General features: G+C 40.9%; 1 protein-coding gene across 4 annotated transcripts in view; it reads left to right on the top strand.

The window, feature by feature from the left end:
* The window catches only part of PALM2AKAP2 (PALM2 and AKAP2 fusion), a 280,924-nt gene that overhangs the window by 143,976 nt on the left and 109,360 nt on the right, over positions 1-27,588 (top strand). For all 4 annotated transcript variants that reach the window (XM_064439264.1, XM_064439265.1, XM_064439267.1 and 1 more), the window contains one exon: positions 25,118-25,203. In XM_064439264.1, the coding sequence (XP_064295334.1) occupies positions 25,118-25,203 (86 nt within the window). The remainder of the gene's footprint in view (positions 1-25,117; positions 25,204-27,588) is intronic.

Genomic DNA, 27,588 nt, shown 5'->3' with positions numbered 1-27,588 from the left:
TTCCGTGGGTTGCCCAGACAGTGGGTTCCACTGAAATCTTTCTATTTAGGTAGATCTGTTGTCTCTCTTCCCATTCCTGTGAGAAAGCACTAAGCGCCCCAAGCCAGCGTGATCTAGATATGCCCAAGTGCATGAAATATTAGCATCCAGAAGCCATTTACAGGAGCAGAAGGCAAGCCACCCCCTAACTGTCACTTTGCTACTGGCAGAGCAAAGGAGCCAGAAGAAAGTGTGAACTTCCCCACAGACTGATCCAGCCGGCAAAGGCTTTCTCAGTAAAATTACCTGCCAAGAAGCTACTGGTATCTTGGAAACTACTCTAAGTTAATGTGCTGGTCAGAGAGAGGCAAATTCAAACATAAAGTTTTGTGCAACCATATAAAGTCCCAGCTGAATGCTGCGCTTAAGCTCCACTAATCTTAAGCACTTGCTTGAAGTGTAACATACTTAAACACTGGCTGGTTAGGGATAGCCTTGAGGATATGTTAAGATTGGTGGTATCTATGATTAAGGTGCTTTACTGTGATGGGCTCAAATTTTGTCCCTGTTATTTTGCAAGTATGGATGTAGGCACTGCTTAGGGGCAGATAAAGAAGATAAATCCATTTGAAAGCTTTTTGCTTTTCCAGTGGCCACTGAATCTGAGTGCAGCAAAGGTAGCCAGGCAAAAGCAGGTCAGGACAAAGGAAAATAACATATTTCTGAAGGTTTGCTGCCCCTCCTGACTACATTCACTCCATAGATGAATGACTCTTTATAGGGGTTCAAGAAAATGTTGTGTAAAATGCAGCTTTTATGGTGAACGTAGGTTGTGGTTGAGATTTTTTTTAAGACTTAGTCTCCCACTTTCTTTGTGAGCTAATGTAAATAAAATCCCATCTTGTTGGGGAAAAACTGCTGTGCTAACACTGGATTAGAATTGCTGGGGATAGCTGCTGTACTTTGTAACCTGAAGTGTACTTTTTTGACTGTTATGTTTTTTTTCTTCAGATTAAAAAAATGAGTACAAAAAAAAAACCACAAAAATAAAAAACCAAGAACACTGCCAGCAACAGCCATGCTGTAACTGTGGCTTCTCTCTTTTTTTTTTTTTTCTCTGTACAGTATTACTAGTAAATAAATCTGCCTTTTCACTGCGCCTACTTCTGTGTCTTTTTACTGTGTTTCTCTCTAACTACCACTCTTCAAGATGCTTTGTGATCTCAAGGATGTACCACACTGGAGCTGCCTCTCTCACTAAAAGAATTAAAGTACTAACTCCACAGTTGGATAGTTTTTTTTTCTTTACCTCCACTGCTGTGCCCTGCTGCTCTGACTGTTATTTTTATTAGATGCTTCAACACATTAACTTATCATACCTGTTACTGTCTCTTTCCTCTTTTACTTTTCCTTCTCATGTGATACTTTGCCAAGCACATTGCGGACCCTGTTGCTATAGCATCACATGGCATCTTTTCATACTTGCCAAAGATAAAGATTGGGTTTGGTCAGCCCCAGGTCAACTTATTTCTTAACTGAGGAAAATATTCCATAAACACATATAAATCCCAGAAATAATCACTAAAGAATTTAAGGACTGTCAAAGTAAACAATGTGCAGTTTTCTTCCAGGGTTTATCACAGACAGTGTCCTCTGTATTTCAGGACTGGAAGAAGCTTGCTGTAATTTGACTTGTAGGAAAAAAAAAGAAAAAAGAAATCTCGTGTGGTTTTTTCCCCAAGATGTTATATTTACCTGAGCTTAGAACAGTGATAGGATGGGTAACATAGCCAGGTGTCATAAGCCTCCTTCTCAGAAATTTTAAAATTCAGCTTCAACTCAGCCATTTAAGAAACTCACCACATATTGCCCATTGCTACATAAGTACCCTCCCTCTGCTCCTTTCACCCAGTAGCCGTACAGATAAAGGTATATGCGCACATATGTATGTATCTGAACCTTTGCCATATGGTACGTTTTAGCATCACAGAAGGGAAAATGGCCCTGTGCCCTGCTTTGCTACTTTATAATTTAGTCCTGAAAGTTTTGCAGTAGGTGGGGCTTCAAGCTGGTTTTTTTCCTACTTGTGTCTGAATGACAGAAAGTCAATTTTGTCGGTCCTAGAAGACTCTGCGAATGACTAGAGAACTGGTATACTTCTGTCACCAAAGGATTAGAATTGATTCAGCTGAGAAAAGCGAACATAACTATTTAAATTTCTTTGGTTTTGCAAAAACCTTCCTAATTCAGAAGGTCTGTTAACACTGCAGAAGGAAAGATCATGACCCTGAGCTACCAGAAGGGTCTGTGTGAAGACCATGAAATAACAAGGGCATTAATTTAGTGCTTGGACACTGGGATATGTCAGGGGTATATTCCATTTGTCGGTGCATACCATGACCTGTGACATACTCTTATTTTCATTCCACCTCATTTAATTGTATAGCAATGACTAGGTTTTCAGCTGAAAATTCCTCCACTGCAAAAAACTGAGTCATCCAAGAAAACACAAAACCAGACTAGAGAATTTTGATATCGCTGTTGTTACTAAAGTTTCAGAAACAAAATATTTCCATGCATTTCACCTTTTAAATCTCTAGGAAAATTGAATTTTTCTTTCTTTTCTTTTTTTTTTTTCCACCCTCATAGCATGTAGGAAGAAAGAAAATGCTTAGCAGCTGGTGAGATAGCGTGGCACTCCCCTGAAACTCTTCTGGAGTGGTTCCCTGGAGGTCAATGACTTAACAGAGTAAGGGCATATTCAGCATGTGGGAGGCCAGACCTCTCAGGTTTTTGTTCTTTTTCCTTTATTTTAATAGTTCTGTATCCTTCTGGTAACAGAAGGAAGGTAGGTGCTTACTCTAAAAGTTCAATACTCATAGTGTTTCTGTAGTTTGTCTGGGGATAGAAGTGGAATAGCTCATTTTCAGACAGCCCCTTACTCTCCTGCAGGACCCTCACAACCTGGTCTTGATCCTTTAAATCTCACACCAACTCAGCACCAATTTGTGATTCACACTACAATATTTTTGAGGTTAAAGGAAGAAATCTCTAAGGCTAATAACTGCAGGAATAAATAATTAAAAAGGGACAAGTAATTCATAACAATTTTTGCTGTCCCCAACACCTCCATTTCATTCCCCATCTCCTGCAAAAGCTCTGTTCAGATGGCCATTGCACTGTGCACAGACACATATGAATCCTTTGTAACTGCTCATGGGGGAAATACAGACTGGTCCCTAAAGAAGATTACAAAACCACAGAATATAGCACAGTTGTGCAAAATATCCACATTTACCTGTGATGGAAAAACTACTTGCTTCTTCATCACAAGTGTCTAGTTGACAGTGACCACGTTCTCAGATGAGACAAGGAAGAAGATATTTGCATAGGTGTAGAGTTTTCTATATCAGACTTGGAGGAGGGAACTTCCTAGCATATAACCCAAAAAAGAATAGAGGGAAAAATCATCTGGCAGAGAGAGATATTAGGTCACTCCAAATCAAAGGTAGGGAGGAGTTGTGTTGTTGCAGAGACAGTGGCCTGCAAACCTAGGGACTCAGTTGCCTCAGAAGGAAAGGATTTGGCAGTTTCTCCCAGTGTAAGTAAGCTCTCTGGACTCACTAAGAATAAATAAAGATGCTGGTCCAGATCCTGGGAAACATCATTTCCAATTGCTGCTGCTCCAAGTGGTTCAGCAAAACCTCACAAAAAGTTCCTCATCTTCAGATCTACAAAGGTATGTAGAAATAACGTTATCCCCTCGGTTTAGATGGGAAGTGTAGGTAACTAAATAACTCAGTGGGTCCAAGCTTTTTCATCTTAGTTTTATGTCTGTAATTTAGGAAAATTAGCACTTGTGGGGCTGTGTTGATGCGTCTGTTAGTGTCTGTCACAAGACTGCAAGAATGTGGGACATACTCTGGGTACACAGCATCACAAATGTCTTCTTACTGTTACAGTTTATGGAGAGGTTCCGGTTATAACAAAACTGCCAAATCAGAAAAAAATTAGCTATATTGCAATCAAAACCAGCCATTCATTGCAGTCAGGCATTTGCTGGGAATGAAGAGTTTGACATGATTTAGGAAAAAAGGATGTAGCAGTAGCACGTTTTGTTGCTTATAGGCAGGAGAACAAAGGGAGGAGAACAGGTGGAGGGAAAAAGGAGACGAATGCAAAAATGGGTCACTTTCTCATACATGACAAACCAGTTCAGCTTCCTTTTTGAGTATTTCCATAGTGTGCAATGCATCACTGGTTACAGATTACCTCCAGCTATAGCTGAGGCTGCTCCAGCACTGGCAGCAATATGGAAGCTTTCGGGGGCAGGAAGGAGTTGGTTAAGCTAATTAGCCCTGCTGAGAAAGAGACTATCTATTCACTTGAGTGTAGCTCTGTGCTATAATGACTGTACCACTCTTTAGCCGGTATGTTTACCTCCAGACAGCACTGCATTGTGGTTTGTAAGCACCTTATGGCTTAAGAGGAAGGATACTGTTTAACAACAGCAGAAGGTCTTGATCATTATATTTCACTGGAGTGCAGTACATATATAATTTAATTCAAAGCAAATAAGATTACTTAACCCTGACAATTTTTTAAACAGATTGTTGTGCTGCTCAGTTCTTGTTACATGGTAAGTTATAGAAGTATCTTTATCACTGTAGAGATAGGGGTTCATAGACAAATTGGTGGTGAGGCAGAGTAAATGTTTTCTTCTGCCAACCACCTTAGGGAATTTATATTATTATGTATGGTTAAGTTACCAGGGAGATGGGGTAAAGTCATGAAGCTGTTTAAATACCACACGCGGTTGCACACTGAGAACAGGGCTGACATCTGGAAATTCTCCATTGCTGTTATTTCAGTCTGGATTTTTTGTTACAGAAGCTGGAGGTCATCAAGGGGTTAGTAAATTGGGAGAGCTAACCAAGATAGATAGTTTCCACTTACGCCATCCTGGGAAGAGAACAACCCTTAACTTAGCATGAGAGAAGTCATTCCCATTTTTGCTGCTACAACTTGTGCTGCAAATGCAGTGTTATTTAGGGTCCTTTTTGAATCTCCAGCTCATGTAGTCAAGCAATTTGGAGAGAGCCTTTGCTATCATTTGAAAGAGAGAAGAGAAAAAGTAGTTTCTGGGCTCCCTGGCTGAGGATGAAGTCTTGAAAATACTTGCTCTAGATTCACGTACAAGCCCTACAGAGCTGTGAAACTCTGGGTTCCCTTTTCTGTGGTGTTTAAGAGACTACAGACACTATTCTTAAGTACTGTGGAACACAATGAGGAAATGATAATAAGACATATGGAGATGCTACTGAAAGATCACACACACTTTATTTTCTTCACTTATTTTATACATCAGGATTTAGAATTCACAGAGCTGGAAATACTGTGATTATTTTACTGATTTATCTTCACAATGTGCCAAACATTTGCCAAATATAAACAAATCCAGGACCTACCGCAGAGGCTGTAGCTTGCCTGTCTCCATTTTCTCTACTCATTACAACTCCTACAGAGGAAACATCGGGGCTGAAAGCTGTAGAAAATGTCCACAGTGTTTAAAAGCTATAATTGAAAGTGGAATTAAAAAGAAAGCAACTCTTTTCTCTCATCCAGCATCATGAAGGGTCTTCCACTAATCTATAGACTAAAAGGGATTAAATACAGTCTGATGTCAAAGGACAACTTTCACAGCTTAACAGCTGCAAATACTGCAAACAGGCCCACCCAGCCCCTAGAAAAGAATCCACATGTGCTTTCAGGATCAGGACCTTACACCCCAAGACAGCCAAGTGAACTCAGAGTGCCTGTGTGGGAAGTCAGTCACACACACAGAATCGCACACAGAATCCCAGGTTGGAAGGGACCTCAGGGACCATCTAGTCCAACCTTTCTAGGAAGAACACACTCTAAACAAGATGGCCCAGCACCCTGTCCAGACGACTCTTGAAGGTGTCCAACGTGGCCGAGTCACCCACTTCCCTGGGGAGATTATTCCAATGGTTACTGTCCTCACTGTGAAAAATTTCCCTCTGGTGTCCAGTTGAAATCTCCCCAAGAACAACTTGTGTCCATCCCCCCTTGTCCTCTCCATGTGACTCTTTGCCACAAAGCACTAGAAATAAATAAAAATATTTAAATTTGTTTGAAAAACCCTCTCTGATGCAATAATATTTTTAAAGATAGGTCCCTGAGTGTTAGAAAGATTACAGGCTGTAAATAACCTATCCCAGAAAGAGAAAATCAGGGAGGGGAGCACTGACTCTGATCCAGATACCAAAGAAAGCACATCCAGCTTACTCTGAAGAAGTGCACTACCTATCACCAGCAGCACTGGAGAAGCAATTTTTTTTTTCTTTTATAAGGAAAAGAAAGGCACACAAGCAAGATTTTCTTTTCAGAAAGAGCTCTACTGTGGGCAGAACTTCAAATAGCAAGTCTGCTTACAACAGCAAGAGCCAAACAGAGGTCAAGGTTCCAGTAACACTGCCTGGGGTACCTGGTGTGTACCAGTATTACACACTATAAAAGCACTTGACTCCTCCACAAGTTCCAACCTTAATTTTTCTCTTATCTGTTCAGTCCTTTTCAACTATGTGCAATTATCTTACTAAAAGTTTGGCCAGAAGCGTTTGCAGTAAAGCTAATAATTATTTTTTTCAGTAGTGGCAGTGAATTATGTTGATAGAGGTTGCTGAAAGCCATGTTGTTCAACTAGGTGAGAAAAAATTGTTCAGTGAAAAATATAGGATAATTCCAGAGAACAGACCTGTAAAAGATAAGCTGGAGAAAATTTTAACCCTTTTACTAATCTTTGAATCCCTAGGAATGGCATTTGACCTAACAGAAAAGAACCAGCCATGTGCTTGAATTTAATAACATGGGTAGCCACTTTTACTTTCATGGGTCTGCTCATGTCATCCCATCTCATGAGCCTGGAAGCCAACCATGTATGGTCCCTAGAGAGCGTTGGCAACTAGGAGAGTGCTAGGGAGGGAAAGGAAGGAGGAAAAAATTATTGCTGCATGTTCCTCCATCTGAAGTAGGCTGAGAACACTATCAGCATTAAAGCAGACTAAACAATATTGGTTTTATTCACTGGTGAAAATGAACAAACAAAAGCAGAGCAGGGGATTCTATCCTGCTGAACTCAAACTGAAAATTCCTGATCTGACCAGTTGTTTAAAATCAAATCTGATTTTTCCAAAATCAGAAGTTTAAATGCCAGCTGGAGGCAATTTTTTTTTTTAATAAAAAAGCTACCAAAAATAACAACAAACAAACAAAAAAACCCCCAATATTTCATTTGGAATACATTAAAAATATTGCTTTGACGTCATCAGAACATTCCCTTCAACTTTTTCTATCCAAGATTATTAGTGGAATTCAATGTGATTTCATTCTTTCAGAGCCATTTTTATCCAGAAACTTTGTTGTTTAGATTCAAGGGGGAAATTTACTCGGTTCCAGCCAGCGCAGCACTCCTAGCTGAAGCCTGGAGGGCTGACACTACGATTTCAAGTCAAGTGTGTGTGATAATGAAGAGCTGGCCATGGGCAACAGACCCACAGCTGTATGTTGTCAGTAGTGAGCGATGCTCCTTCCTCTGCTCGCTGTGGCCAGCTCTCTGATTCTCCCTTCCCTTCTGCCTGCCACCTCTTTCCCTTTGGCTGCACATATGTTTGCACAGCACTCCTTTGAGCCCTGCTGCACTGCATGGATGTTGCTGAAGTGGAGAGCACTCTGATCCAGCTTGATGCTACCACCAGAAAGGAAGACTCTGGTCTAACATCCGTTGCCATGCATAGGAAGACTCACACACTCTTTAACAGATGCTAAAGGCTCTTAAGAACAAACAACTGATGGGGAGTGATTGCTGTTACTGGACCCATCCTCCCCTGGGAATAAATCACCCTTCCAGTGCCATGTCTGCATCATGAGAAACCTGTAAGAAATCTGTAAGAAAAAGGGCTTCAAGCCAGATGTAATGTCTGATCCCAAAACAAACCTTCCCTTTCTCACTTTCACTGCATAAAGTAAGGAAAACTCAAATCAGGTAGTAGAGGTTGGGTCAAGAACATAAGATGGTTTTGCCAAAAACATCCCAGTGAAAAAAATATCTTGCAGATCCCTTAGCCTTCCAGAGAGGTCTCAGAGGTGAGAAGCAGAGGTATTCGCCAAAGAGAAGAACACAGCCTTAAAGCTAGAAACTCTTCAGACCTGGTCACTGCTCAGAGGTGCTGGTCTCTGCATCCCTTACTCAAGTCAACCAAGCTCTCTCCCTCAATATATCTGCTAATTTTTCAGGTGGAGACACTGTGCATCTTATTTTAGCAATGTTACTCTTAATTAGTGTTTATATCATCTATCTCCAGTAAGCTGTAAAGCGGTTCTGGTGGCTTCTGCCTGTTTCAATATGAATAATTGACACTGACTATAATGGAGTTACCAAGACAGAGTTGGTGGCTCTCTTCAATTAATTTTGTACTTAAGGAGAAATCCTCTCTTGAATAAAATCTATGTATTTTGGCAGAGGTAAGCTGGCAGTGTCTGTCCATCTAAACATATGGTGCTCTGTGCCAATATTACTGCAAGATAATTCAAGGTCCATGTGTTGATTAGTCGGTTGAAGAGGCTAGACTAGAAAATTGCTTCTGGCACTGGCAGGGAACAGGATTCCCTCCTTACTGAGGCAAAGTGACATCAGTACTCCCCAGCAGGCTGTAGGATGGGTGATCTTTTGTAGGTCGATACACCTACATTCCCACTCTGGCTTTTGCAGTGGGGGTGAGCAAAGACAGAAAAGTGCCTAGTTGTACACAGCATGGCAGACATTGCCAAGCTCATCTGAGTTGAAAGCAAGTCATGCAAGGTGAAAGCAGACCTACTGGTGGAAGGTCCTGTGAAAGGAGAAATATTTGTAGCTTTTCTTCACCCTGCACACGATAGGGAAGCACCAGGCAGCACAATAAATTGCAGGTGGACAAAAAGCCAATCCTTCACAGCACTAGTGCTGAACATGGTGTCTGGTCTCCAGGCTGCTTGGCAGGTCCATCAGGGAGACCTCATGCCATTTACAGATCATCTAGTCTGCAATAAACAAAAAGTCAACAGGCAAAAGTAAACTTGGGAAACACACTGGAAAGCTTTCATTTGATCATTTTTTGGTTTGTATCGCAGCTTACTGCAAGCCTTTCTTAGATCAGAGCTACCACAGGCCAAACACAGGTCTGCTGTCCCTGTAATTCAGAGCAGAGAGGAGCATACACCACAAAGACCTGGAGCGAAGACAACCCCAAACTTTAGGGTTACACAAAGCATGGGTTCTGCACAAGGATGACAGACAGCCATATTATTTAGAGTTGGCCCTTGGTCCAGGCTTCCCCAGGAAATGGGTGAGCCAGCAAGTGTGGTTTTGTGTGGATCCATCCGTGTCTTCTGTGTGGGGCTGTGCTGCACAGAGCATTATGTCCACATCATAGCTACTATTAACCAGACCTGTAGACAAAAATGAAGTGCCTCCATAACATTAACTTCAAACACAGATCATCCAAACTTGATCTAGACAAGTTCACAGACCTAGAGGTAAAAGGTCAGCTTCAGCCAGAATAAAAATTATAGCATTTGGGTCTCCAGATGTGAACTTCCCTCCCATTTTCTGTTTCGGTTTAAAAATAATCTCTCTGGGGAAAACCGTTGTTGTGGCAGGATCAGGCTCTGTCAGTTGTGTCTTGAAGGCTTCAATCAGTCTCAGAGATTGCACTGGCTTTATGCCGGACTTAGCACCAGGCTGACCTGACAGTCATGAACAGTTTTATACTTGCAGAAATTCTGACTTGTGTGTAACTGTGTATGTGTGTTCATGTGTGCGCAGACAACTTCCCCCTCTCCTGACACAGCAATACAGACTTGAGTTTATGAAAAAATATTTCATGTTAATTCTAAACAGTTTAACCTTTTCTCAGTATTCCTTTTCTCAGTATTTTTCAAATTTATTGAATCTCAAGCTGACTGAGACAGGAGCCAAATTTTTTTGTTGACAATATATCAGAAGTATCCTAGAACGTGGTAAGAATAAGTCAAAGGTTGAAAAGTTCTGATGTCTCATGTCAAAAAGCTGGCCTCAGACGCTGCATCTCACAGAAACTGGCAAACTTCCAGCTGTGCAGTACTACCTTCCCTGGAACCAGCAGCTGTCCTGGCTCCACTGCAATCAATGGGAGTCCTGTTTCTGATTTCTTGGGACCAGGATGTACAATGAATCCATGTGTGTAAATCTTTGCAGGCCTGGATCCTAAAAGAATTTACAAGCTAAGTAGTTGTCTCTACAGAAGGATGTACTACTTTACATAAGCCATAACTTTAAATCAATATACTAGTATTACGAATAACTGCTTTCTGTGGAGGGAGGTTAAGTTTAAAAGAAAAGTCTGCTCTGCTGCCATGAAGTCCTGACTATCCTGTAAAGCCTCCCAACATCAAAAAAAAGCAGTTATAATCCTATGAATACAGTCAGTATAGTGTATCCCTTTCCCCTAGTAAAGAGATTTGGGAGTTCAGTCTGGACATCAAATATTTATGAAAAAAATATTTAAAAAAAGAACTTCCAGCACAGTCACAAGGGATAGCCTACTGATGATATGCAGAAAATTTTATTTGGCATTTGTTTATTTCTTAAAACTCTGCTTATACAGACTTTTGCCTTTGTGACTTGCTGACCCACTTCCAAGATTTTGCAGTGACAACTGTGCATGCCCAGCTTTGAGAAGAGCAAGCTCAAATTCCAAAGCTGCTGAAAGTAAAAATTGTCCAAAGAAAAGTTACGATGACTTTTGGGTTAGTTCTTATTACCAGCCAAGCTGTATGGTTTAGTACAAGTTCTTCTTTTAAAATTCCTCCTTTTGATTTGTATTTGAATTGAAATTGTCATTTTTACAGTACTGTGAATTAATGTATTGGTAAGAAAAAGGGCAATGTGGTTATTTTTATTCTAAATAATATGTGGCTCCAGGAGACTATAATTTTTATTTTCAGGTGAAGTAATGAAACCCAAGGTGGTTACACATAGGAGCCTTGGCTTGCCACCTGATGTAAAGTTAGACCCCCCTCAAGAACCAGAACTAGTTTAATGACAACTTGATACAGCTAATAAAAGTGATAGCATTTTGCATTATAGCATGTGTGCCTTGTGCAACTGACTTGGTACACTTCATTTTACTGAAGTCCAGACAACCTAAATATTTGTGGAATATCCCTCATTATTTCTAGGCAGTAAGTGAAGAATTGAATGGAAGCAGACTTTAACAATTAAAGTATAAAAGATGCTGTAAGCTATATTTTAACATTTTATGTGTATTTTAAGACAAGGCAAAGTGTAAGGTAGATGGCTTCTCATCATAAGAGTTAGTACCTTATGACCATTCTGCAGAATAGGATTCAGGTTTTTTTTAAATGCATTTCAAATCACTCCTGAATATTTGCACTAAAATAATTCATGTTCTAAAGTTTTTCTTAGGATCAGAAGGAAGATGAACCAGATTAAGTTCCTGTGGTCCTACAGTATAGTTTGTTGGTAAAAAAACTCCTAAGAAAGCAATAAAATAGTTCCATTTCTGCTTCCTGAAAGACCCAAAGAATAGTGGCACAGTATATAAAGACAGAGGATACCTCTCTCCAGAGGCAAGCATACTAGGACATTATGTCTGGGTCCTACTGGGATTAGCACTTGAAATTCTGCTGTCTGTGACTGAGGTTGGTTTTGCTGTATTTCCTGACAAAGACTGACTGATCATGCAGCTACACTACATAAAAGCTTGCGTGTGTTGCCATCCTTGTGATGTTGCCAGCTTAAGTTCCTCAGCCCAGTGCGTGGGTACAGCATGGTTAATAACATTTGCACCCAGCCCCGGACGCTGCAATATCTGAGCACTCAACAATTTTCAAGGTAGTGAAATTTCACAGCATCCCATTAAGGCAGGGAAGTGCTATCACTGTTACATAAAAAAAGAGGAACTGAGTCAGAAGGGAATTAAGTGGCTGCTATGATGTGGGAGCCCAACCAGTTCCTCAGAAACAAACATTTTCTGATGCCAATGTGGCTGTTCACTGTTACCACGCATGCAAAAAGTTTCATCTGCACAGAGAACAAGTCCTGAACAGAAAAGCTACCAGGCAGCTAACTCTGCTTCTCAGCTGCAGCGAGCCCTGTTAAAAACCCATACTAGGGTGCTCTGTGCCTAGGGTGGGAACAATTACAGGCCTAAAACCTCCTGTATGTACAATTACATCCCCTCAGCTAACACTCTGCCTAGCAATGACCTAACAACCATCATGAAAGAAGCATCTGCTGCCCCATCACTGTGCACCATTGACACTGGGAGCTGTTAGGTACAGAGGCAAGTTCTTTTTTACTTTATAGACCAGGCTGTTTTGCAGAGTGGGCTTACAGAGAGACAAAGAAAGATTACTTGCCATTGCTTTATGGCTGTCTTTGTGCTGGTGCACTGATATAGCATGGGGGAGGAATGCCATGGCATTACATAATAGAAGCATGACTGTTCCAATTAGAGAGGCATCTTTTACTGCTTCCTGTAAAAGCAGCATTCTGCCAATGTTTTTGGAGTGGACAAAAAGCACAAGAACACAAATGCTATGTCTTTCTTTCTCTTTTTCTTTTCTTTTTCAATTTTCTGCAACCTTCTGGTAACTCAGTCTCAGCTAATGCACAGTTTTCCAGTGAGAATTACTGGAGTTACTGATTTTCAGCGGGAACACCCTGACATGGGCCATCAGGGTAATCAATATGTCTTAAACCACAGTAGACAGAGGTGTCATTACACAGCAGCAAATGCAAAGTAATATTCCACTTTACCAGGATGAGATGTACCTTTTCATTTTATAACCACAACAAAATAACAAATTATAAACCAGAAGCCATTTGGCAAACACCAATCCATTAAAAAGGAAAAGGTGAGCAGCCCCCCAGGTGAAGACAAAGGGAGATTATTTGGTACCCCTTTAGTCTCCCTGTATTGTTTCTCAGATCTCCCATAGCTGAAGGCACCAAGATAGAAGGGAAAAGTCGAAATGGTGAAACGCTAGCTTGCAATGCTCATTCTCCAAATGTCTATTTAAAGAATGAATATACTTCCCATTATAATTCTAAGCAGAGCTGGGCACCCAGAATCGACTCTTGTAGAAACCCAAAAATGAGAAACTTATCTTAGATTTAAAGAACAAAGATTCATAGTCCCATTCCACTTAGGTTGCATTGAACAAGCTTCTGCTTCCGTCTCCACGTGTTTATTTCCATTACGTATATACAAACCCTTAGTCCAGGCACTGTCTCTCAAATGTATTTGCACTATACAAGAAACATCCCAACTCATAAAGTCTCTTAGTTTTTAAAGTGTAAGCTTTAGGGTAGCACTGAAAATTTCATATGACTATCACTGTTTTCCAAAAAAAAAATATTCTATCGGAAATCAACTATCCACGTCATTGTGCTAAACATAGGGAGGCAAATTCGGCACTGATACAAACATGTGAACATCTCATTTACTTCAATGGCCGTTCAGCACAGCTACGTCAAAGCTGAGTTAGGCCTTGGGTCTCAAACTGTCTTGTCTGTTCTTGCCATCTGTCTTTCTTCACTAGCATAAATCTTTATCAAATAGGGTGTCCTGCAGTGAATGTGAACCTAGTCTGCTGATCCTTTCTCTGCAACGAACATTGCTAGAGGCTAAAATTCCTGAAAGTTATAACTACTTCAACTGCCTCTGCTTCTGGATACTATGTGAGGTTCTTTTAAGGTGGCCTGAAATTCAGACTGTGAATGTTTATAATCCTGACAGAATTACTAAGTAACTTAGCAAACTATAACTTATAACTGTACACAGATTCATTTCCATCCTCCTTAGAGGTTTCTGAACTGCTAGTGCTAAACATAGCATTTGACATACCTTGTAGATTATGATAGTGTGATACAGAAAACAAAAAAACACAAAACAAAAACAAACAAACAAAAACCAGACAGATAAATTTTTCCATGTTAACAAACCGATGGACAACAGGTCCAGAAAATGTATTAAAGGGACAAGGCAGAGATGTGTCCAATGACATCCCTAATCTAGTGATTGTGGATGCTGAACGAAGTACAGGGCGAAGTCTGAAGAAGGAGGCTGGGTGCAGGCATTCTCCCTGTATGAAGTCTTGTACTGCTGCTGTCAAAGACCATTGCTCTGGTCCAGTGGGATATTTCTTGTGTTCTTAAAAACTGCCTTTCACTGAGCCAGGAGAAGACTCACTTCCTATTCTCAGAAACAGAATGTGAAAAATGCAAACTCACCTGCACAGTTAAAATAAATTAAGCATGACAGGGTTTTTTTTAATCTGTTACTCGATGTAGATTGTGAAGAGAATATTTGAATAGCCTGAATAAAGGAAGAAGCAGCCATGAACTTAATTTAAACTCAGACTGAACTATTCACAAATTGAGAGCTGCTGAGGATCAAGTCATTTGGCTGTCATCTAAAGGAAAAAAAAAACAAAACAAAACAAAACAAAAAACACCACCTCTCATCTATTCATTATGTCTCCACAATTTCATGTTCCAGGAAAACTTGACATGAAAGCACAGTGGTTCTTTCAAAAAGAGGCTAATACATTTCTAATTTTTGGAAATTTCACAAGAAACAGCTGGCTAGTTTTCAACAGGAAAGATTTTAATGTGCAGCCTGACATAGGGCCTTTACTCTTAAAGCTTTTGAAATTTCCTGATCTTTGTTTGATTTCAGAGCTGGAATCTCTTTACGGGGCAGGCTGCCTCTTAAAAAAGTTACAGTTTAAAATCTTATAGAAGTAATAACTCTGTCACAGAAGCAGTAAGCATTTGAGTTACAGGTAATATGAAAGTTAATTGAAGCCCCGATGTAATTTTATGCTTTCTTCATGCTTTATTCCACTGGTATTATGGGCTTATTGTAAGGATGAAAGCAGTGAAAGAAGTTTAGTGGTACCCGGGTACAGACTCTATGCTGCTTTGTCTCGACAGGGTAGCTAATTCTCTTAGGAAGACACTTTACTGAATCAACGGTCCTTACTGTTGATGCTAAGGAAGAGTGGAGGGAACCAAAGAAATAAGACAGATGAAGGGAGATGCACATACACTACAAAAGCTACATTTTAAACAGAGGTCAGTTTTGTCACATTTACCACAGCTTTAGCACACCCCCAGCTAGAATCAGGGCTCAAGCTCTGCAAAAAATCCCCGGTCACACACACTGTCCATGCATCACCTTTCACTTTGGTGTAGCCTGCACAGATGGACTGCCTTATCAGGCAGGGAAACCTATCATATCATGGGACTGCCTTGCACCTGAGTTCTGCCCCAGCAGGTAATGAGGGTGCTGTAAGTGAAAATCGTGAGGCTCTGAAAACTTTCTTGCAAGCATAGCTACAAAAGGCAAAGCATCAGCCTTAGCTGTTCTTTAATGCACTGTGAAATGCAAATGCTTAAAGACATTCACTGCCTCGAGGATGCTTTTAATTTCAAATTTAGACAATGTACATCATGGGACAGAGAAACAGTTGAGAGAACAAGTAGAACTGAGCTGATAATTTCCACAAGTCTGCAGAAGTCAACCAACATTTTCTTACTGACTTTGGATTGTGTCATAGCTGTTCTACACTTGAAGAGCCATGTTTAGCATACCACAGACACAAAAGTCAGAGTTTTTGCATTGCATCAGCAGGGCGTGCTTTAAGAAGCACATGTTGTGACTTTGAAGAACTGAGAGAGGACAAAGCCAGGTTCCTGTCCCCTTGGGAATATATAGCTGGCCTGTGCCTATTTAGGAAGCACAGAGAGAAAGCACCTCTTTAATCTCCCATCATGTTTATCAATGTGGAGGTTTGGTGGAGCTCCTAGGCAGAATCCAGGTTTTGTATTTCAGGATGTTGTCTTTACATGAGTCTCCAGAGAGCCTGGAAAGTTATATCTAGTTAGCTCATCTCTGAGCAGCAGGACTCAAAACGTACTCATGAAATGCAGCTCGTTATACTTTTCATGATGCCCTAAGTATTGGGTGGAAGGTGATGGATGTGGTATTATTTGACATTGCACATTAACTTGTGATCTTTCTTTAAATATTAAACCTTTTGGGTGCAAAATATAGCCCCATATCATCACACCAAAATCGTAATTTATTTTCTTTCTAGTTTGGCTTTTGCTTTCAAAGCCCTTGATCCCTTCCTCTAATAGAGAGTTAAGCAATCCTTTACTGAACTCTTTCAAGCATATGACTTGGATAAGAAACATCACTGGAGTTTTGATCAGCAAGTCATGCCTCTTTTGAATATTGCGGCTGGGAAATGAAACATTTCAATATCTATTTTAATTCTGGGGAGGTGATATATGAATAACTGAGGAGGATATACCATATCTGGATATTATGCTTGTCTGTCAATTTGCTTTTTTGGAAAAGAAAATTGTACTTTGAAAGTAAACGCTATAATTTTTCCTAATTACATGTCATTTTCTAAGATCGCCAACTTTATCCACAGAGGCCAGAGGCTGATGTATCTTCTTTAATTGAGCAGTAACTTACTCTGTAAGTACTCCCTCTGAAATCACTAGAACTGATTACCACGCAGCACAGCTAAGTTTAGGTGAAGACAGGTGTCTCCATTGTTAAATGTCTGGATCTAATCTTTGACATCCTTTTGTTAAAAGTCAGATTATATTAACCTTACATCAAGCAGTGATTTTAATTTGACTATACAGTTACTAACCTTGTTCAGTGCTCTGGATCTCTTCTCGCAGATAATAGATCTACTCTCAACTTCAGGCAAACCAAATATCTGGCCTGAAAGGGTCCACTCTCCTGGATTGTATGGCTTTCCAGCAGTGTCATAGTTCATGCCATGACAACACCAGTTCACCTGCACCTTTCAACCCTCATGTGTCTGTCTAGTGAAGAGCAAGCTTTGACTCCACCATTGCAGAATTTACAGGATTTGCACTATGTACGCCTACTGCAAAGGCAGCGTTGAAGTGGGTTCCTTCATACCTGGCACATTACTCCTTGCCACAACAGAAGATAGTGACAAGGCATTAATTAATGCCATCTTCTGTCAAACAAAACCGGCAATTTTAGCTTTGCAATAAAATGTTGGTACAAAAAAGTTGCACATTTCTTCAAAGCAATGGGCAGTACAATCTCAACTCAAAGTATGCAGAACTGGAGGTGAAATGTCAGGCCAGTCCAGACAGTATGGTCACGGTCTGCCTTACTGCAATTTGGTCCTTAACTACAATCTAATCAGGCGAAGAGCCCACTCTCAGTCTACTCAGGGATATTGCTGTTGCTTTGTCAAGGTTTGAAACACTTCTTCAGGGTCTTAGGCTATAAAACTCCCTTGTTTTATTTGCTAAGTGCTGAGTTAACTGTGAAAATATTGCAGTATGGCTTTTTTAGCAGTGTGGAAGGAGGCTTCTCAGAAAAAAAACTATACCTATTTATTCATAAATCCACTAGGTAGATTTGTGTGGTTCAAGCATTTCTATTGAGCCTGCCATTTTTGTCAGACCTCCAAATGAAAACCAGATCCAAAATGTCACCCCTTAAGGAGATCATGAGGTGTGAGAAGAAAATTGACAGTGATAGGTCCTCTTATATGCACTCTATTACCTGTAGCTAAATGTCAGCAGAGTATGGTTGTCCCCCCTCCTCCACAGTAATGCATTCTGACACATATAAGGATTTACCCTGTTGAGCCAGAATGGTTGCTTACCACAGAGGAGAAGAACTTAGTTGGAAGACTCATCTAAAGATAGTTTGCCGTAAAATGGAGATTGCTTTCCTCCCATGCCCACCAGGTGCACTGCAAAGGCATGGCCATTTACTTCTGCAGTAGTATCCACTAATAGGGAACATCCTGCCTGATGCTAAAAGTCACCAAAGATGAAATTAGGTTTAACTGGATACATACCACTTTTCACTGTTGAAGATGCATCCATCACATCTTCCACATATGCATGTAGCACTCCCAGCTGTTGGTACATGCAGCTGCAGGTCTAACTCCAGGTAGCAGAAGGGGTCATAAAAATATGTCTTGCCTGATTCAGCATGGGCAAGATTAGCATTATGAAAACAGGAGATAAACTGTCTCACTTTAGAGTCAAGGAAACTGGATACAGCTCTTGCAGTCCTCTCTGTTGGCTTTGCTGAGGTTAGAAGCTCATCTTAGTGGTATTTACACACATTTCATGGGGTATTTCATGGGGCAAGAAATCCTCTAAGCGGATGCAGTGAGATGAGCACTACAAGCTATTTATCTTCTTGATTGCATTACAGACATGCACTTTCAGTGTTGTTTGTGTAACTCATGGCTCTTCTTTCTCCTAGTAGAAAATGGTTATAGGTAGCAGATCATCTTTCTGCTAACTTCTGCTTTCTTTCTGCTGTTCAGCTGAAGACATCACGTTTAAAAAGAATTTGTATGAGTCACTTGTGCTTCCCTACTTTATATTATTCAAGGAGTTCTCTGTTATTTTTAAACCCTTGTGCAAGGCAATTAATTCATTGTTTGGCAGTACTTCTGCTACATAGAGGAACTAAGTCTAGGCAAAGCTAGGAGGCTATCTGCTCTTTTAATGATAGAACATCACACTTCTCTAGCATTTCCAAACAAGGGAATGTACTCCAAGGCAAATTATTATAAGTAAGACAAACAAAATTCAGTTTTACCCTTCCTCATGCTTCCCAACTCATGACAGAGTTTTAGCTTATTTCCTGCAGACATTTTTTGCTCCAAAAACTTCAGTGTTTTACTCTCAATTTCATCATAAGCTGTTCCCTATGAACAAGATTGCTGAGATTGGGAGCAATTTTCTAAGCAACGTTGCAATCTCATTCTCTTAGAATAGCTTTAACCTTAGGGCTGGTCTATACTTAAGGTTTCATTGCAAAATGTATGTAGATTACGGTTCTGAGGGCTTTTTGTTTGCTTCCTAGCAGAAATGGTGAACTTCATAGCACAGTTGCAGCTATTTTATGCTACTATAACTATTGAAAGAGTTTTGCCCACAGAGTTAAATTTGTGAGAAAATGCATGCACATCTGAACCAACATTAGTTCATCACTGCTGGTCACCAGAAATGACGTTGGTAGGTAGAAATTCCTCTTTAAAACAAATAAGGGGCAAAGTTTGAGACTGATGTTGCATGGCCTTGTAGTGAATGGCTGAAGATATAGCTGTTCTCCCAAGCTTCCATCACTTCCTACACAACTGAAGCATGCAAAAGCCATGTCAGAGTACTGCTAGCCTGGGCTAGTTCAAATCACTCCTCAACATCTGCCTGAGCTGAAAAGAGCTAATCCCTCTCAGTGACGGAGATCAGCAATGGCTTTAACTATTCCACCTGCAACCACCAATGCAAGTCTGTTTAGGTGTTTCCCAAAATGGTGTCAGACTACATCTGCAACTAAAACATGCATCTGAATTTTGGAGACTGAGCCTTCACGACCTCTCCTAGATGGGTGCAGCACAGTGCTACTGGCCCAATCTGTATGGGTTCTGACACATTCCAACCAGCATGCTCTGAGGAATAACACCAGCCAAGGCTCCTTTTTAATGGGTTAAGTGACTTCCCTCCTACTAGCCTTATTTGTATTTAAGTTCAAAATATATCACAGTGTGAAAGCTGAAAATAAAAATCATTTGGAAGAGAAAAGCAAATCAGCAAAAGAGAATTGTGCCATTAGCTCTATAAACTGTGCATCCACCCCAGTGAATAACACTGCTATCAGATGCAGAAAACAGATTAAATAAGCTAGCACTCTCAGACAATTGCTGACAGAGAGACACTCAGATCACAAGAGAAGTGGTACCTACAGCACTCTCCATAATAGGTTTTCTAAGACTGAAGATTCTATGGAAACTGAGACTAAAATATTTTTTAACTCTTAAAAATGAGCCCACAAAACAAGACTAAAAGGGTAAGAAAGTTTCCTGACTATTGTTTCAAAATATAGCAAGAATGCAATGCCTAAACATAGCACATATTAGAGAAAAGTAAGTGCAAAAAATAGATAAATGAATGGTTTTCTTCACCACTTAAGTTACACCTTTGTCTTCATACTGGTATGTGATCTCTTCCAATTTGAACTCCATGAAGCCACCAGGCCATTTAGTGGTTCAGTAAATAAACATGTCAACACTCTTGATGAAAGGTCTCTTTTTTTTCTCCCCCTCTCCTTCTTTGAGGATTTTATTTTTCTGAATGACCTTTTATTATTCACAGGAATAATTGGTGGCAAACTCTATTTTGTAGTATAACATGGCATCTGTTTGCTGTCTCAGCTGGGCACTGCCAAGATAGGAACAAGAGGACACAGTTTGTCTTGCGTTTTTAATGACAAGTCTTATGTAGCTGAAAGAAAGCAGACTGAGGAACAGCAGGGATCCCTGTGGTTTGAGTCAAGTGAAAACAGTTGCTCTACTAAATTGCCTCCTTGGCCTCTTCAAGACCAAATAAGCCAGTTTAGCGATGATCCAGGATTTATGCGGTTGGAGCTGTTGTGTTTCCTTCCAACCTAAGCAGGGCAGGACACACTCTGGTGAGCAACAGGCCAGCTGGTAGATCTGAAATGGCAGCACCATCCAGCAGGCAGAGAGGGCCAAACTGGGAGTGGTAACATGTCCTTTTGGCACATGTGTGCAGCCAGCCTTGACTCTGAAAAGGACTAAAAGTCCATAAACAACCTCAGTAGAAGAGGATAATAAATCTTACACTGCTCCAGCTGCCATGCAAGCGAACATTTGACTATGCCCTAACCTTTCACAGCAGGTATAAATGACTATCATGTGAGAAATGAAGAAGGCTTGATTTAGTATGATTCAATCACTGCAGGAGTTTTCCTGGTGAATACCCATAAGTGCTTTATCTACCTTTTCCTCTGAGGAGACAAATCTTTGCCCTAAAAGTGTTCCCTGATTCAGATCCTCTTATGCTGCAACCTACCCCTTTAATGCATCAGTTTCTTTTGCAAGAGGATGTAGGCTGCCAGGTTTCAGATGGATACAGCCTACCCAAGTGTTAATGGTTGTGTGGTACAGGGCTCAGAGTTGTTTCCTGCCAGCTTAACAACACAGCAATGAAGTCTATATGTTAAAAACACAGAGCACTCTGTTGCTAAAACAAATATCAAAATTAAGACCCTAAGTCTGTGGTTTCTGGGTAATTTTTGCATTTGTGAAGGGTTTTCTAAGGGAGTTGTGGGCCCCTGTAGAAAGTTCACATACTTTGGTAGCTGAATTGCACCTTAAGGTTTCTGGTCTTTGTCCAGGTCCTATGGAAGTAGAGCAGAATCCCAAAGGGGTTGACAGACTGAGATGGATGGAGCCAGCACCCTTGAGATGAGTGTACTGCCCCAGGTCACTGCTAGCCAACGCAGAGGTGCTTTCCCCACAGTCGCAATGCTGACCATGAAAAACTGTGATTCAGGAATGAATCGCTAAAGTCTTCCCTTGTTTGTGAAGAGTGGGTGTGCACAGCAGTTTTCCAGATCCCTCATCAGTACCTCTATTTTTCATTTATATTCTGCACTTTCACTGCCAACTACATCACCAGGAACTGGGCATCTGTCTCTTACAATTAAATTTTATCCTTCCTGTCTTGGCAACATCTGTTCCTTTCTCTCCTGGCTGATGCTGGTGAGATGAGAGCCCAAATTCCTTCTTATTATCTGCACCTTGATTTCTCTCCCAAGCCTGCATGGATACACCTCTTAAGGAAAGAGACTGTTAGGTCAGCTCCATTCCTGTTGTATTGTCCAGTCCTCTTTATTGTTAAACTCCTGTCATCCATCAAACCCTATTCACAGTTGAAATCAACAGCAAATAAAAGGAAACAAATAAGTCAGCACAGTGCTACACAGAAGTGAAGCTAGCATGCACAGAGATGGATGAAAAGCCACTGAGCCCCAATAGTGCTGATGGAGCTGCCCTGCAGCTGTTCTGGTTGAGTTACTTCATCAGTGCTGTACAGATGATGATAGATGTAAAACATTAGCTGTGCTAATGGCAGCATGACCAGGCACTATGTGCAGCCTTTACAACATGTCCATGAACATGCTTGGGATCGTTTTTTTAGTCCAAGGGTGATTATAAAGTTGCCATTTCCTTCATGCGAATGAAGTTGGAGGTCCATGCTGTGGCAGCTATGGCCTGTCACCAAACAGAGAGTGTGGAGATGAAGCCTACTGAGGCCTACGGTATTTATAAGTTTGTGAGATTTGAAGGAAATCTATCCTTTTCTTATTTGTTAATTTCTAGGCCTTGGACTTTCATGACTTTTTTTTTCTAGTTAAGTACATGATTACCACTGTAATGTTCTCTTCTTAATCTTTCATGCGTTGCCACATCAGTGGGGAATATCACTTACAGGTGGGCAACTTAAGTCAGTACCAGTGCATACCAAGGGCCATGCTGAATGCTGGTTGTGGCACAGGTGTGAAATTAGGCAACCCACATCCCCATTTAGCATCCTAGTCACCAGACTATGCTTTCTTGGTGGGCCTAGGCTGCATATGCGTCAGTACTTTGGCAGAGAACAGAAGTATGGTTTTTAGTGAACTCATCCCTCTTTCCTCAACTGTACTTGCAACTGGTTCAGATGTGAAGTGATTCACACCATGTGATGAGAATGGTGAGTGGCAGGCAAGAGTCCTTTTGAAGGAAACTAAACCAGAAACTTCTGCAGGGTCACGTGAAATATTTTTCAAACCCTCCTGGAAATGCAAATATTCAAATCAAGTATTACTTCTTCTGACACAGTGGTAACATTCAGTCCAGGGAATCAGACTAAACCTAGCCTGACATTAAATCCTGCAATGTAGATCTAGACATGTCAGCACCAGATGCTTACATCCTCTGATCCATTCCTACTGCTCAACTACTTGCTAATGCAGAGGCATCCATACAAGGACAACATGCTGAAGGCTTTGCCTTTCCCAATATACTGCAGGGAAAAGATGCATGGGGGGGGTGAGTATGAAGGGATGCTTTGGTGAAATGGTAAAAAAAAGCACACAGCTTTATTTTGCATCCTTATTTAAATGGCAGGAGAGCCTATAGGTATCAGTAAACAATCAGAGGCCCACTATGCTAAAATGCTTTACAGACATATAAAAAGAAAAGTCCTTTTGGCCTGAGGTTAGCATGAAAAAAGCTATCAAAATGAGATGGAAAGAAAAAAAAAAAAACCAGCAGAAAAAAGAAATCAGGACAGAATAAACTAGATGCCTTTTCTGCAGCACCACTTCCAAAGCAGCAACGTTCTAGGGGGGGCCCCAGCAGAGACAAGTGCAAAGGAGGGATCAGTCCTGTGGGAAAGTCACAGGATGAGACTTCTGGCTTTGTAGACTTCTCCAGACTTCTGAGAGCACAACAAGAAGAAAAGGTCCCAATGCCGTTATTACACAATTCTACTGGTTTTAATGGAGTCTATAAATGTTGCTGGGGGCTACCTGTTGGCTCTGTGGACTACATGGACACCATAGCTCAGCATGTGGAAAAAGGAGGGGTCAGCTCCAAAGAACCTCTGCTGGAAAAAGTTAAAAGCACCTACAGGTCTTTGGCACATAAATTGCACTGACACTTTTTAATATTGTTTCCCCAGAGCAAAATATATCTATCTGATGCTATCAAAAAACAGGAAAATCCACCAGCCAACATTGTTGGAAAGATACAGGTGTGTAGTCGGTGCCTCCATGTATCCGCAGGTAGACTAAAGCACAACTAGCACTGTTAGCATGTGCCACTGTCCGCTGGAGCAACAAGTAAGCAAAGGGTGTCTCTGATGCACAGAACCTTTTGCACAAGTAATCATAACAAAACTGTGGAGTATACACAAACAGTAGTGGTTTGAAGAGACAAGATTATAGAGTGAAGTAGCAGCAGAGGGCATGAATAACTGTCCTTGTATTGACCAAGGACTGCAGAGCCATTTCAAGCTGTATTATTACATGAGCTGTATTTCAAATTTAGTAGGTGTGCAGAGTGCTGTGGTAGCATAAGGAACATTATTCAATGTATTCTCAGTGTGAATGTGTACATTCAACAGTGCTACTGGAGCTGATAAATACTTATACATCCTTATCCTCTATAAAGGAGATTGTGTAACCCCTATAATTTAATTTCACAGTTTAGAAAATATTTGCCAATTCAATCTGACTAATCCACCATTATTTATTGTAATTAATGCCATTGCTGTGGAAATTCCAAAAGCAATCAAGCAGCTGTCTGTGGCTAGCTATACTCAAGCAAGGTTGTCGCTGGAGGTGAAACCAGCGGGTATGTTCTTAACTTCTTCAGGGTTTAAGCTTGATGTAGAAATAAAAGTGCAGAGCTGCTTCTTCTGGAGAGGACTGACAGGCTGCCTGCACCATGCCCTGCGAGCTGCACCTGTAACCTGACCTCACCCAATAAGCAATGGTGACTACTGCCTGGCTGACAGACAGTGTTCACTGGTAAGATGCTCTTAGTTAGGGTCCTAGATGCTCTTAGCTAACCTTGAGATGCACAGAAGTACTAAAAAGTCCTCTGGCTTCTCCCCAAGATGGGACAAGCTCATCCCAGGGACAGTGTGAACACAGGCACACCTTCAGCACACCAACATAGGTGAGCACAGAGCAACCCGTGTCTGGGGGGGTCCCTGAGGCTTGCAAGGCCAGACCTGGCAGCCAGGGCTATCCCACCACTCTATCAGAGACCAGGGCAGCCCCAGCCCTGGCACTGGGCAGCACTCTAGGGACAGGGATGGCCACTGCGGGGGTGAAACTGAAGATGTCCTTCCTGAGCCATTGTGTGCTGTGTCAACCCACTATGCACCTGCTGCATTTTTCCCGGTGGTGGCTGCCTCTCCACAGTACACAGAACTGTCTTCAGCTGGTAAAGACATTTTTCAGTCATTGTTTTTGTATCCTTTCTGCTTTCTTTAACAATGTTGATTGGATACCAGGCTGGCAACAGAGTGTGGCTGGTAGAAATTGATCCAAGCAAAGCAAAGCAACCTCTCAACCATGCATATTCTCCCATGGGCATTAAAATGTCTTTGGTTTTGTAGGCACAGGAGGATCAGGTATGCTGCCGCCGAGGGACCCATCCGGACCGTGCTCCTGTGAAAGACCTGAAGCTGAGGAGGGTGCAGGGGTAAGTCTCCTCCCACCATGCCCTTGTGGGAAGCACTCTTATTGCACTGCACTCCAACATAATGCTTGATTGCATCCCGTGTTTGGTGGGATGGGCCATATCTTGATCTGTGAGGAGGTTGTCGTGGTGAGAATAGTTTGCAGAGCAGACCCCATTGGTGTAAACTGCATTTGCTTGACTACTACAGGGTCTCCTCCTAAATATCTGAAAGCCTGATGCCATGGTTGGGATTAGGAGGATCTTCAATAAAAGTGCATTTCTTGGGAGGTCTTGTTAAATAATCCTGGCAGCTCGCTGCAAGACAGTGTCAAACGAATACTCGACCCTTCCTCACCATCAGTCAATCTCCCCCACTTCTTCCTTTGCACCTTCTCTTCTTCTCAGGCCCCTCTACGGTTACCACTAACCCCCCCTCTTTTCATCTGCTAGAAACCTGACCACAAGCAGCTAATCAGCATGAGGGCAAATGACCGTTGCCCTCACCTGGTAGCTTGGTGTGGTTGGGTGGCATGTGGAAACACCGTTTTGCTGGAATTGGCATGATGGGGATATTCCTTTTTCTTTGTTGTTCTTGGTGTGATTACGCGCAGCCATATGTTTTTAACAGCAGCAAATGAATTTGTTGGTAAAATGTTGGAGTGAAAAGGGAGTGAATGGGCGAGGGAATTCCTGCAGGGCCAAGACGTACGTTTTTAGGGTTGCTGACACAGCTGAGTGTGAAGCATGTATATTTAAAGACAAAACCAACCCCATTAAAAACTAAAGGCCTCTCAAAGCTTTTTATCTTAAATTGGATTTTTAAATAAAGATGCAAACTTGGATATACATAGTCCATATTAATGCCTAAATCTGCTTTAATCTTTTACACTTCTTTAAATGAAATTAAAATAGTAATCAAGGCTGTTAAAATGGTTCAGATGAAACTGAGGAAGCAGATTTCAGACTTCTGCTATAAAAACAGAGGGCTTTTTTCTTAAATTACAGTTAGCTAAATTTATTCCAATAAATTCTCTTTCAGTTAAAGAAGCATTTAAAGACAAAAAATGCAGCAAGTTTGTACCTTCTTCTGGTCAATGAGTAAAAAGTGGTATGAGAAGCTCAGATCAGCTAGCTTTAAGATCTTAGAGGACATGGTGAATAATCAGCTAAAGTCAGCACCTGCAAAAAGTTTTTTTTTAATAAGGAAAATGTAAGTGCAAAACATGTTTTGAAAACCTTTTCTTAGACTTTTCTTATCATATTTACTAGTTTCATTTACCATTAAAAACAAATATTAATAATATTCTCAAAATCCAGGACCGATCTGATGTTTAAAAAACAAAACAAAACAGATCTAATAAACAACAAATATGAGTCTGACTAATTGCAGTTAACAATTTAGAATTGACAATACAGCACAGAATTTCATATTCTTGGCTATCAAAAATGATGATCGAATTTAAGGATAAATCTATATAAAGCAGCAAATCAACATCTTCTCAGGGGTATTAGTGAGAATCCACCTTTCTTTAGGCAAATAATTTACAACTCAAAAAATATAAGTAAGGTTTAAATTGATAATGCAAAGCCATAAAAATGAAACTTTCGTGTTATTGTTAAATTGAGGTATTTAAAGAATTCTGACGGCAGCTGGAGTATGGGCTTGCACAGGCATTCCCAGACATTTTGCACTGGTTGCTATCAGTGCTCTGCTCAGCATAGTATCGCTTTGTGGCAGCTCGTATATCGCAAGCAGGACCCGTAGGACTGCTGGGAAAGGTCTGAGCTACAGTTTAATCAGTCCCTAACTTTCTCTGGCTTAAGTTAAGGTCATACTTAGGGAAGAGGAGGAAAAAGGTTCAGTGACTGTGGAATGCAATTTGTTGTAATAACAGTACTTCCAATCCCTGGGAGTGTAACACCACACAGAACAAAATCTGACTTAGCCTTGTTTTCTCCCTGGTTTTAAAAAAGAAGTCCCATTCTTCTAATAACGAACCCCCACTGAAGGAGGAGGTTTAGTGGCAGAACTTTGTAAGAGGGAGGCTGACTCAGTGCAACCACTGATGCAGCATGAGCAGAATCAGCAAAATACTAGCACAGGAAAGTCAATAAAGCCCATGAGAGTATCCTTACCAGCATGGAAGAAGATTAATTTAGTCATAGCAAATGACAAAGTGCTGAAATTTTCTTTAATACCTTACTAACAATTTATGGAAGGCAGAAGCCTGGTGTTTGAGGCAAAGATATGACCAGCAGGATATAAACTCTTCTGAGCTTGTATTTGCTGTAAGACACAAAACCAAAACAACTGTCCTTTCTATTGTTAAAAAGTCAAATGGGTAATGTTATTTTCATATAAGAAAACCATCAATTTTAGATTGTCTTGAAAAAGAATCTATGCAG

This window comes from Phalacrocorax carbo, chromosome Z (genome assembly GCF_963921805.1).
Source record: "Phalacrocorax carbo chromosome Z, bPhaCar2.1, whole genome shotgun sequence".
In the NCBI taxonomy this organism is placed as follows: Eukaryota; Metazoa; Chordata; class Aves; order Suliformes; family Phalacrocoracidae; genus Phalacrocorax; species Phalacrocorax carbo.
This window is presented reverse-complemented; position numbering and strand designations above follow the sequence as displayed.